Source organism: Oreochromis niloticus, linkage group LG13, assembly GCF_001858045.2.
Source record: "Oreochromis niloticus isolate F11D_XX linkage group LG13, O_niloticus_UMD_NMBU, whole genome shotgun sequence".
NCBI classification, from domain to species: Eukaryota; Metazoa; Chordata; class Actinopteri; order Cichliformes; family Cichlidae; genus Oreochromis; species Oreochromis niloticus.
In genome coordinates, this window is record NC_031978.2 from 10,189,388 (window position 1) to 10,199,616 (window position 10,229).

Here is a 10,229-nt window from a genome sequence, read left to right on the forward strand (position 1 = left end):
CTGTAAAACTCAGAAACCAGTCTTACTTGTTATCATCTATCGTCCACCTGGGCCTTACACAGAGTTTCTCTCTGATTTCTCAGACTTTTTATCTGATTTAGTGCTCAGCTCAGATAAAATAATTATTGTGGGTGATTTTAACATCCATGTAGATGCTAAAAATGACAGCCTCAACATCGCATTTAATCTGTTATTAGACTCAATTGGCTTCTCTCAAAATGTAAAAGAACCCACCCACCACTTTAATCACACTCTAGATCTTGTTTTAACATATGGCATAGAAACTGAACATTTAACAGTGTTTCCTGAAAACCCTCTGCTGTCTGATCATTTCCTGATAACATTTACATTTACAATAATTGATAACACAGCAATGGAGAGTAGACTTTATCAAAGTAGATGTCTTTCTGAAAGTGCTGTAACTAAGTTTAAGAATATAATCCACCCACTGTTATCATCTTCAATGCCCTGTACCAACATAGAGCAGAGCAGCTATCTGAACGCTACTCCAACAGAGGTCGATTATCTTGTTAATAATTTTACCTCCTCACTACGTACGACTCTGGATACTGTAGCTCCTGTGAAAACTAAGGTCTCAAATCAGAAGTACCTGACTCCGTGGTATAATTCTCAAACACGTAGCCTAAAGCAGATAACTCGTAAGCTGGAGAGGAAATGGCGTGTCACAAATTTAGAGGATCATCATTTAGCCTGGAGAAATAGTTTGCTGCTTTATAAGAAAGCCCTCCGCAAAGCCAGAACATCTTACTATTCGTCACTGATTGAAGAAAATAAGAACAACCCCAGGTTTCTCTTCAGCACTGTAGCCAGGCTGACAAAAAGTCAGAGCTCTACTGAGCCAACAATCCCTTTAACGTTAACTAGTAATGACTTCATGAACTTCTTCACAAATAAAATTTTTATCATTAGAGAAAAAATTACCAATAATCATCCCACAGATGTAATATTATCTACAGCTACTTTTAGTACCATCAATGTTAAGTTAGACTCTTTTTCTCCAATTGATCTTTCTGAGTTAACTTCAATAATTAATTCCTCCAAACCATCAACGTGTCTTTTAGACCCCATTCCTACAAAACTGCTCAAAGAAGTCCTGCCATTAATTAATGCTTCAATCTTAAATATGATCAACCTATCTCTAATAATCGGCTATGTACCACAGGCCTTCAAGCTGGCTGTAGTTAAACCTTTACTTAAAAAGCCATCTCTAGACCCAGCTGTCTTAGCTAATTATAGGCCAATCTCCAACCTTCCTTTCATATCAAAAATCCTTGAAAGAGTAGTTGTCAAACAGCTAACTGATCATCTGCAGAGGAATGGCTTATTTGAAGAGTTTCAGTCAGGTTTCAGAGCTCAGCACAGCACAGAAACAGCTTTAGTGAAGGTTACAAATGATCTTCTTATGGCCTCTGACAGTGGACTCATCTCTGTGCTTGTCCTGCTAGACCTCAGTGCTGCGTTCGATACTGTCGACCATAATATCCTATTAGAGCGATTAGAACATGCTGTAGGTATTACAGGTACTGCACTGCAGTGGTTTGTATCATATCTATCTAATAGACTCCAATTTGTACATGTAAATGGAGAGTCCTCTTCAGACACTAAGGTCAGTTATGGTGTTCCACAGGGTTCAGTGCTAGGACCAATTCTATTTACATTATACATGCTTCCCTTAGGCAGCATCATTAGAAGACATAGCATAAATTTTCACTGCTATGCAGATGACACGCAGCTCTATCTATCCATGAAGCCAGGTATCACAGACCAATTAGTTAAACTGCAGGAATGTCTTAAAGACATAAAGACCTGGATGGCCGCTAACTTTCTGCTTCTTAATTCAGATAAAACTGAGGTTATTGTACTCGGCCCTGAAAATCTTAGAAATATGGTATCTAAGCAGATTCTTACTCTGGATGGCATTACCTTGGCCTCCAGTAACACTGTGAGAAACCTTGGAGTCATTTTTGACCAGGACATGTCCTTCAACGCACATATTAAACAAATATGTAAGACTGCTTTCTTCCATTTGCGCAACATCTCTAAAATTAGAAATATCCTGTCTCAGAGTGATGCTGAAAAACTAGTTCATGCATTTATTACTTCCAGGCTGGACTACTGTAATTCTTTATTATCAGGATGTCCTAAAAACTCGCTGAAAAGCCTTCAGCTAATCCAAAATGCTGCAGCAAGGGTACTGACAGGGACTAGAAAGAGAGAGCATATTTCTCCTGTTTTGGCTTCCCTTCATTGGCTTCCTGTTAAATCCAGAATTGAATTCAAAATCCTGCTCCTCACATACAAGGTCTTAAATAATCAGGCCCCATCTTATCTTAGTGACCTTGTAGTACCATATCACCCTATTAGAGCACTTCGCTCTTGCACTGCAGGCCTACTTGTTGTTCCTAGAGTATTTAAAAGTAGAATGGGAGGCAGAGCCTTCAGTTTTCAGGCCCCTCTTCTGTGGAACCAACTTCCAGTTTGGATTCGGGAGACAGACACTATCTCTACTTTCAAGATTAGGCTTAAAACTTTCCTTTTTGCTAAAGCATATAGTTAGGGCTGGACCAGGTGACCCTGAATCCTCCCTTAGTTATGCTGCAATAGACGTAGGCTGCCGGGGATTCCCATGATGCATTGAGCTTTTCCTTTCCAGTCACCTTTCTCACTCACTGTGTTAATAGACCTCTCTGCATCGAATCATATCTGTTATTAACCTCTGTCTCTCTTCCACAGCATGTCTTTATCCTGTTTTTCTTCTTTCACCCCAACCGGTCGCAGCAGATGGCCGCCCCTCCCTGAGCCTGGTTCTGCCGGAGGTTTCTTCCTGTTAAAAGGGAGTTTTTCCTTCCCACTGTCGCCAAAGTGCTTGCTCATAGGGGGTCATATGATTGTTGGGTTTTTCTCTGTATTTATTATTGTGCTATCTACTGTACAATATAAAGCGCCTTGAGGCAACTTTTGTTGTGATTTGGCGCTATATAAATAAAATTGAATTGAATTGAATTGAATATTTTTCACTAATAAGCCAAAAATAAGTCCATATAATTAAAAAGTGTGAGTAGTAGCAGAGTGCATTTTAAGGCTGTAAACTCCATTCATTAGTTTATTAAACACTGACCCTTGGCACACTGATGGGTTTAATCATGTGACAGTAACCCGTGTCACTGATGTTTGATCAAGATCTTTATCTCTTTGGGTCTCCTGGGTTATTGTGGAAAAAGAAAATAATAATAAGCCAGATAGATTAGTTTAGGTGACATGTTATAGAGCCCCTATGCGATGGCAAAAGGGTGTTTTTTTTCTTCTGACTCAACTGTCGATGCAAACAGTGAAAATGCAAACAAAAGAAGATTAAGAAGCCTCTGAACCTTTGTACATATTATTTGTCTCAGAGTCCATTGGCCACAGAGAGGCTTTAAGGTCGCTTGTTTTCCAGCTCGCAGCCAGATTTCCTCTCCTGTTTGTTGGAACAACGTTAAAATGTTTTTCACCTGGACTTTGCTGGCCCTGCTTTTTACTTTGATATTACTGTGAGTATTCCTCCAAAGCAATAGCTGGGTGTCATCCTGGCTGATTTTTTTAATTTTTTTATTTTACTGTCCAACTGATGATCCCAGATTTTTTCTTTTTTGTAACACAGATATGGAATATCGCCATATCGGTTCTTCAAAAAGCTGGGGATACCTGGACCGAGGCCGCTGCCTTTTATTGGAACGATGCTGGGCATGAGGAAGGTACGCACAGAAACCAAACTCACATTAGAGACTGGGATATGAAGAGCTGACTGATTTGATCTTTGAGAATTCGAGATGAGGGTGTTTTTAATGAAATGATTGATTATCAGTCTCAGTGACCTGCCTGACCTCTCTGTATACTTTGGGTGCACATGTCCTGTTCAGTGGCTTTTTTACACTAAAACAAATTTTCTTCTAACTTCTTGTAGGGATTTCTTGCTTTTGACAGAGAGTGCCATGCCAAATATGGGGACATCTGGGGGTGAGTTCTTGCTTCATCAGTATACATACAAGAAATCACCAGGAGGTCTGTTGATATCAAATTCTGTCTGTGAGCCATGATCACTGGGACAGGGTGGAAAAATATTCACTGGCTCCCATTTTTCATGAAGCCGTTTCTCCTTGTGGCCTGAAGCATATCTCTTTTAGTGGAAGCATAGGATTCCAATTTTCTTTATTTTAGGGATAAAAGGGGAAAAAGGTTGGGGACAGTTCTTCACAACACAAGGCGAAATGTCTGAAATGCATATATCCTACTATATCAACACTAGATTCACAAACAGGTTCACAGTATAAGTATGTCAAAATTCCTTTATCAATATATCAATAAAATGATTAATAAAAGATTTGAAAAGCAGTTATTTCACTTCAGCTTTAAATTGGTTCATCATCCTTTTTCACTCTTTTTTGCCAAATGAATTCCAGTCAAAATATGAGTTCAGAGAATCTGAAATGAGAAGCATATGAAAACCTACAAAAATAAATTCTATAAAATTTCTTATTCCATTGTCATGTATTTATTTATTAATAATAGCACCGTGATATCCTATTCATAGCATCATGTGTAATTTTACTACCTGCACAGATGAAAAAACCTCTTTGATTAACTGAAGGTTGTTTACTTATCCAGATGCTTAATAATGCCTTAAATGATTTGCTGTGATTTAAGCTACTGTGAAAGGCTCTTTCCTTTTTTGCAGGTTGTACGATGGACAAATGCCGGTGTTAATGGTAACCGACCCTGAGATTGTTAAAACTGTTATGGTGAAAGAGTGCTACTCTTTATTTACCAACCGCAGGGTAAGAGGCTCCGCTTTTTATCGTAGAGTGAAAATTCAGCAAATCGTGAAACCTTTGGACGTCCTGTCAGCGCAACACTCCCCAAAAGAGTTTTATCTTTTGCTTTTTTGTTTGAAAGCTAGATTAGTCACATATGTTCCCCCCCCCCCCCCCCCCAGATATATCATTAACATGGGGTAGAAGGGCAGGCTAATAATTACATTGTACTCTGGCCTGTCCAAACTGTTCTAATTCCATATGCATTGATCTATCCAAACAAAGTCCTACATGAAAATGCATAATATAGAGCTAACACAGAAATGATGTTACAAGATATTACAAATGATATTACATTATCTGAGCAAACTACACGAGTTGTTATGGGACTGGAAGATGTTGGTGGAAGCAAACTGTAAACACTAAGAGTAGTTTTTCCTTGTCCTTTTCAAAGGATACTGGTCTCTTCAGCGGACCTCTGGATGATGCAGTGGTAGCAGTGAAAGACGAAAGGTGGAAACGGATTCGCAACACTCTGTCTCCATGCTTCACCAGCGGCAGACTGAAACAGGTCGATATCATATGTGGGTTCATTAACCACGTCTGTGTTTCATGTGTGCTTACAACAAAAGTAATAGATTTATTTCTTGTTCAAATGTCATCACTTTATATTGGGTTCCCCCCCCCCTCAAACTACTTATACAGGCATCATTGGGGTGACCGTGGCTCAGGGGGTTGGGAAGCATATCTGCAACCGGAAGGTCGCCGGTTCAATCCCTGGGCTCTCTGTCCTGGTCACTGTGTCCTTGGGCAAGACACTTTACCCTACCGCCTATTGGTGTTGGCCAGAGGGGCCGATGGTGCGATATGGCAGCCTCGCCTCTGTCAGTCTGCCCCAGGGCAGCTGTGGCTACAACAGTAGCTTGCCTCCACCAGTGTGTGAATGTGAGAGTGAATGAATAGTGGCATTGTAAAGCGCTTTGGGTGCCTTGAAAAGCGCTATATGAAATCCAATCCATTATCATTAAAAAGTTTTGGTACCTTTACACATAATATATAAAATCACTAACATTTAGCTGTTTCTTTGGATAACACTGACATAAAGGTACACAGTAATTTGAGGTATTTCAGGAAATCACTAAAATAAGGCACTATTTGTAGCTCCTAATAGCCTTATTTCACTATTTCCACTTCAATTGACATTAATTAAAGCCCTGAATTTAAAGTGAATTGTGTTCTGGTACTTGCCATTCCTTTTTCAAGTTCCCAAAGTGTGCAAATAAGTATAGCTAAATGTTGTCCACGGCTCAAAATATAATCAAATAACAGACACTTTTGGCTGCCCCCTTATTCAAAAGGTGTCATTACACCTATTACATTTAGCAGAGTGTTATACTAAATTTCTGTCTTCTCCTGGTACTAAACCAGTGAGTTTTTGCTTGTTTGGCAATTCTGAAAACCACCTTATTATGAAGCTACCAAACATACCACTAGTTATTATTATTATTATCATCGGATATCACTAGTTATTTATAAGTCCTCAGAGAAATCAGTAATTTTCAGAATGAGCAGGAATTTGACTCTTTTATTGCTCTTTTATTGTTTTATTTTGTGGCAAACATGGGTATATCTCTCCAAAATAAAATAAAGGTACCAACATTAGAGCATTCACAATATAATATAATTCTCTTCTTTTGTCTTTTATTTTTTTAAGGTTTTTCCCCTCGTTGCCCGCTATGCAGAACGACTTGTTGCAAAACTTGAGGAAACAAATCTGGATGAACCCATCAATGTTAAACAGTATGTTGTTAATCTGTAAAATGCAAACCTATTACATTGTTCACTGTAAAATAAATTCATTCACCACATGTATTTTCAAATCTTATAGGTTTGTGGCTCCTTACAGTTTAGACACTGTGACCAGTGCTTCTTTCAGTGTGGAGATAGACTCCATAAACAATCCAAACGACCCTATTAATGTTCAAATTATGAAGGTCCTTAAAGTCAACATTGGGCTTTTCTTTTTGCTAGGTATGACCTTACTTTTACTCTTTTACACAAACTCCATTTGATCATATGGTATCCTTTTGTTAACCAGTCTTTACTCTTCTTTCAGTGGCATTTCCCCTCGGTCGTCGTCTGTTAAAGCAGCTCAAAATTGAGATCATCCCCAAAGAAAACATGAACTTTTTCCTCAACATCATCAAGCGATTTAAAGATGAGCATCGTGAAGACAAATCTGTAAGCATTATATCTGTAAAGGAAGATCAACATTATCTTGTCTGTATGCACTGGGTCATTTTCAAGTCCTGCTATGAAACGTCCCCATTTTAATGCTTTAAACCAGACACGACCAGACTTCCTGCATGTGTTGATTCAGAGTGAGATCCCAGAAAAGAACTATAAGAACAATGAAGAACAGCCAAGTAAAGGTATGTTTTTATCGCAGAAGTAACCAAGACCAAGTTAGCCTCCAGTCTCAAATATGAGGTCTCCGATATATGATGGAGTCTTGTTCATTAAGAGCTTTGTATTTGAGGATGAAGATTTTAAATTCAATTCTGTATAGCTGATTACTGATCATTTATTTTAACAGTTAATGTCAAAATACATTTTCTAAGAGGGAAGAATACTGGGCAGAGCTCACGAATGTAGTTGAGACAAGCTCTGGGTGGTAATGAAGAGTTTTGAGTGTTTTTAAGCGTTGAGGGGAAACTGCCAAGAATGTGTTTGGTATATCCTCTGGATAGAGGAAAGAGGACAAGCATGATTTAGTGATTTAGAAATGGAGAAGTACAAGAAAGTATTCAAACGTAGAGGTTAGCGAAGAAAATGTGAACTAGGGAGATGAAGACAGTACACAGGAGAACTGCTCTGAGTCTCTTGTTTTCACAATGTTAATGGACACGTTGACAGATGAGCTCAGGCAGTGCTGTTCACCGATGACATTTGTAGTGAACGAAGGGAGCAGGTGGAAGACAGCCTGAAGAGATGGAGGGAGACTTTGGAGAGAAGAGGAAGGAAAGTCAGTAGATGCAAGACAGAATACATGTGTCTGAATGAGAGGGAGACAGATGCTACAGTGACGCTGCCAGGAGGAGAGATACTGAAGCTATAGGAGTTTAAATACTTGGGGTCAACCATCCAAAGCAACAGATAGTCCAGAAGAGAGTGGACTGGACATAGAGTGAAGTGGGTATATATGAGTGTGAGGGGGGAAGGCTAACAAGAATGTAGTTGTGCCTACATGTAAGGTTTAGAGATGGTGACCCTAGAAAAGGCTGAGCTGGAGGTGGACAGCTCAGTTTGAGCACTTTAACGACAAGGTTAGAGAACGAGATAGTTGTACATGTCCAGAGGACGGATAGTAGATATGTTAGGTAAAGGGTGTTGAATATGGAGCTGCCAGGCGGGAGGAAAAGGGAAAGACCTCAGAGGAAGCTGTAGTAAAGAAGGACACGCAGAGCATTAGTGTGACAGAGGAAGACGCTAGCGACAGTGTGAGATGGAGGAATATGATCTGCTGTGGCGACCCCTACAGGGGGCAGCTGAAAGAAGATCAACAATGTCAACCAGTATTTGGTCCCTGCTCCACTTTTTATTACCATAAAAATCTTTTGTTTTTTGTTCATAGGTTTGACTGAACATGAGATACTTTCCCAGGCCTTCGTCTTCATCCTTGGAGGCTACGACACCACTAGTAACACTGTTACTAACATCCTTTATAATCTGGCTACAAACCCTGATGTGTTGCAGACCTTACACAAAGAAATCGATGATAACCTGAAGGAAGATGTACAGTAATTCTTTACATAATTTTCTGCCATCTTTGTTTGAATAATAGACACCAATGTGTTTTCTTTTTGTGCTTGCCACCTCCATTATTTGTCTAGGCGCCCATTTCATACGAGGAGCTGACCGGTCTACAGTACCTGGACCAAGTTATACTTGAATCGATGCGATTGATTCCCGTTGTCCCTCGCCTCGACAGGGTGTGCAAAAAAACTGTTAAAGTGAATGGCCTCACCATCCCTGAGGGAACCGTGGTTGGAATTCCTATGTGGTTGTTGCACAAAGACCCACGCTACTGGAACTCACCTGAGCTTTTCAGACCAGAGAGGTAAATCTGTGCCATTAGAAACTTATTGAAAACTCCTCCACTGGGACATAATTCTTAAAGAAAATGTATTTGTGCAGAGTAACCCAGCCATATCTCTCTTTTTTACACACCTGCTATGTTATTTTTTAATGTTTCAAATAGCGGATTTGAAAAGTCTCATCTGTATCTGCAGGTTTAGTAAAGACAGCGGGGAGGAGGTGAACCCATACGTGTACATGCCATTTGGACTCGGCCCTCGTAACTGTGTTGGGAGGCGCTACGGCCTACTCACCACGAAGATGGTTATTGTCTGTCTCTTGCAGAAGTACACTTTGGAAACATGCAAAGAGACCATGGTAAGAGCAGCACTGCCACATACTGTCATACAACTCTGCTGTCATGTTCCTGATTTTCTTTTCTTTTTCGTTTAGATTCCACTTCAGATTGACTGGAAGTTTGAACCTGTTCAGCCTGTAAAACTCAAGTTTGTTCCCAGAAAAGAGTAATCTAAGAGGGAACGTCTCCAAATCCCATCAAACATGTTTTTATATCTGCTGCCAAGATAACGTTCACTGAGTTGATATTTTCAGCTACTTTAAAATGTTATTTGAATCAGAGCAGGGTAAACATCTGATTTTTGTTTTTTTGCTGTGTTGATCTCTTTTAATTACTTTTATTTAAATTGTGTTGAAAATTTGATCTATTTTGTGTCCAAAAGCTACACCAGTCGGTGTCTTAAATGGACCTTACACTCAAGAGATTTTGACTTTAACGTCTATACATTTTTAAATTATAATTGCATTTATTAAATCATAAGGCTACTGCTTGTGCGATACACCTCTCACTGATGACTGTAGTTTTATTATTGGTGGTATCTGTTAGGTTTTTGTATTGTTGATTGTCATTTATGCTTAGAAGTATATAATCATTTGTAGATTGAAAGAATGTCTCATCCTAGGAGGTCTATAACAACTCTGTGTAGCATGAAGAGGGGAGTGCGTTCACTCCTCTTCAGAGTGTTCTGGCATAGATCACACACCTCCTAGGAGAGGTCGTATCTTCTCCTGCTGATATATGGTATAGCAAACACACGTATATCTGTTTGAGTCTAAGAGCCTTTTGTTTAGATGGACCGCTAGACTCCTGGCACCAGCTTTGGGGAGTCACACACACACACACACACACACACACACACACACGGTATTCTTTGTTCACATGTATATCTATGAAAGAGGTCATATGTTAATGAACCTATGCATATTCATGTAACCACAATAAAAGAGCAGTGTTACGGGAGAGCGGACGAGAGCAACTGGGGT

The 10,229-nt window shown here is 39.6% G+C and overlaps 1 protein-coding gene across 1 annotated transcript; it reads left to right on the forward strand.

Moving 5' to 3' along the window:
• The first annotated feature begins 3,241 nt into the window (after positions 1–3,241).
• On the forward strand, positions 3,242–9,876 carry LOC100703674 (cytochrome P450 3A40). The gene is made up of 13 exons (XM_019366567.2): positions 3,242–3,551; positions 3,662–3,755; positions 3,965–4,017; positions 4,736–4,835; positions 5,266–5,382; positions 6,526–6,611; positions 6,700–6,842; positions 6,928–7,052; positions 7,159–7,243; positions 8,446–8,606; positions 8,705–8,931; positions 9,104–9,266; positions 9,342–9,876. The coding sequence occupies exons 1-13, from the start codon at positions 3,502–3,504 to the stop codon at positions 9,414–9,416; spliced, it is 1,479 nt and encodes a 492-aa protein (XP_019222112.1). The 5' UTR covers positions 3,242–3,501; the 3' UTR covers positions 9,417–9,876.
• The last annotated feature ends 353 nt before the right edge of the window (positions 9,877–10,229 follow it).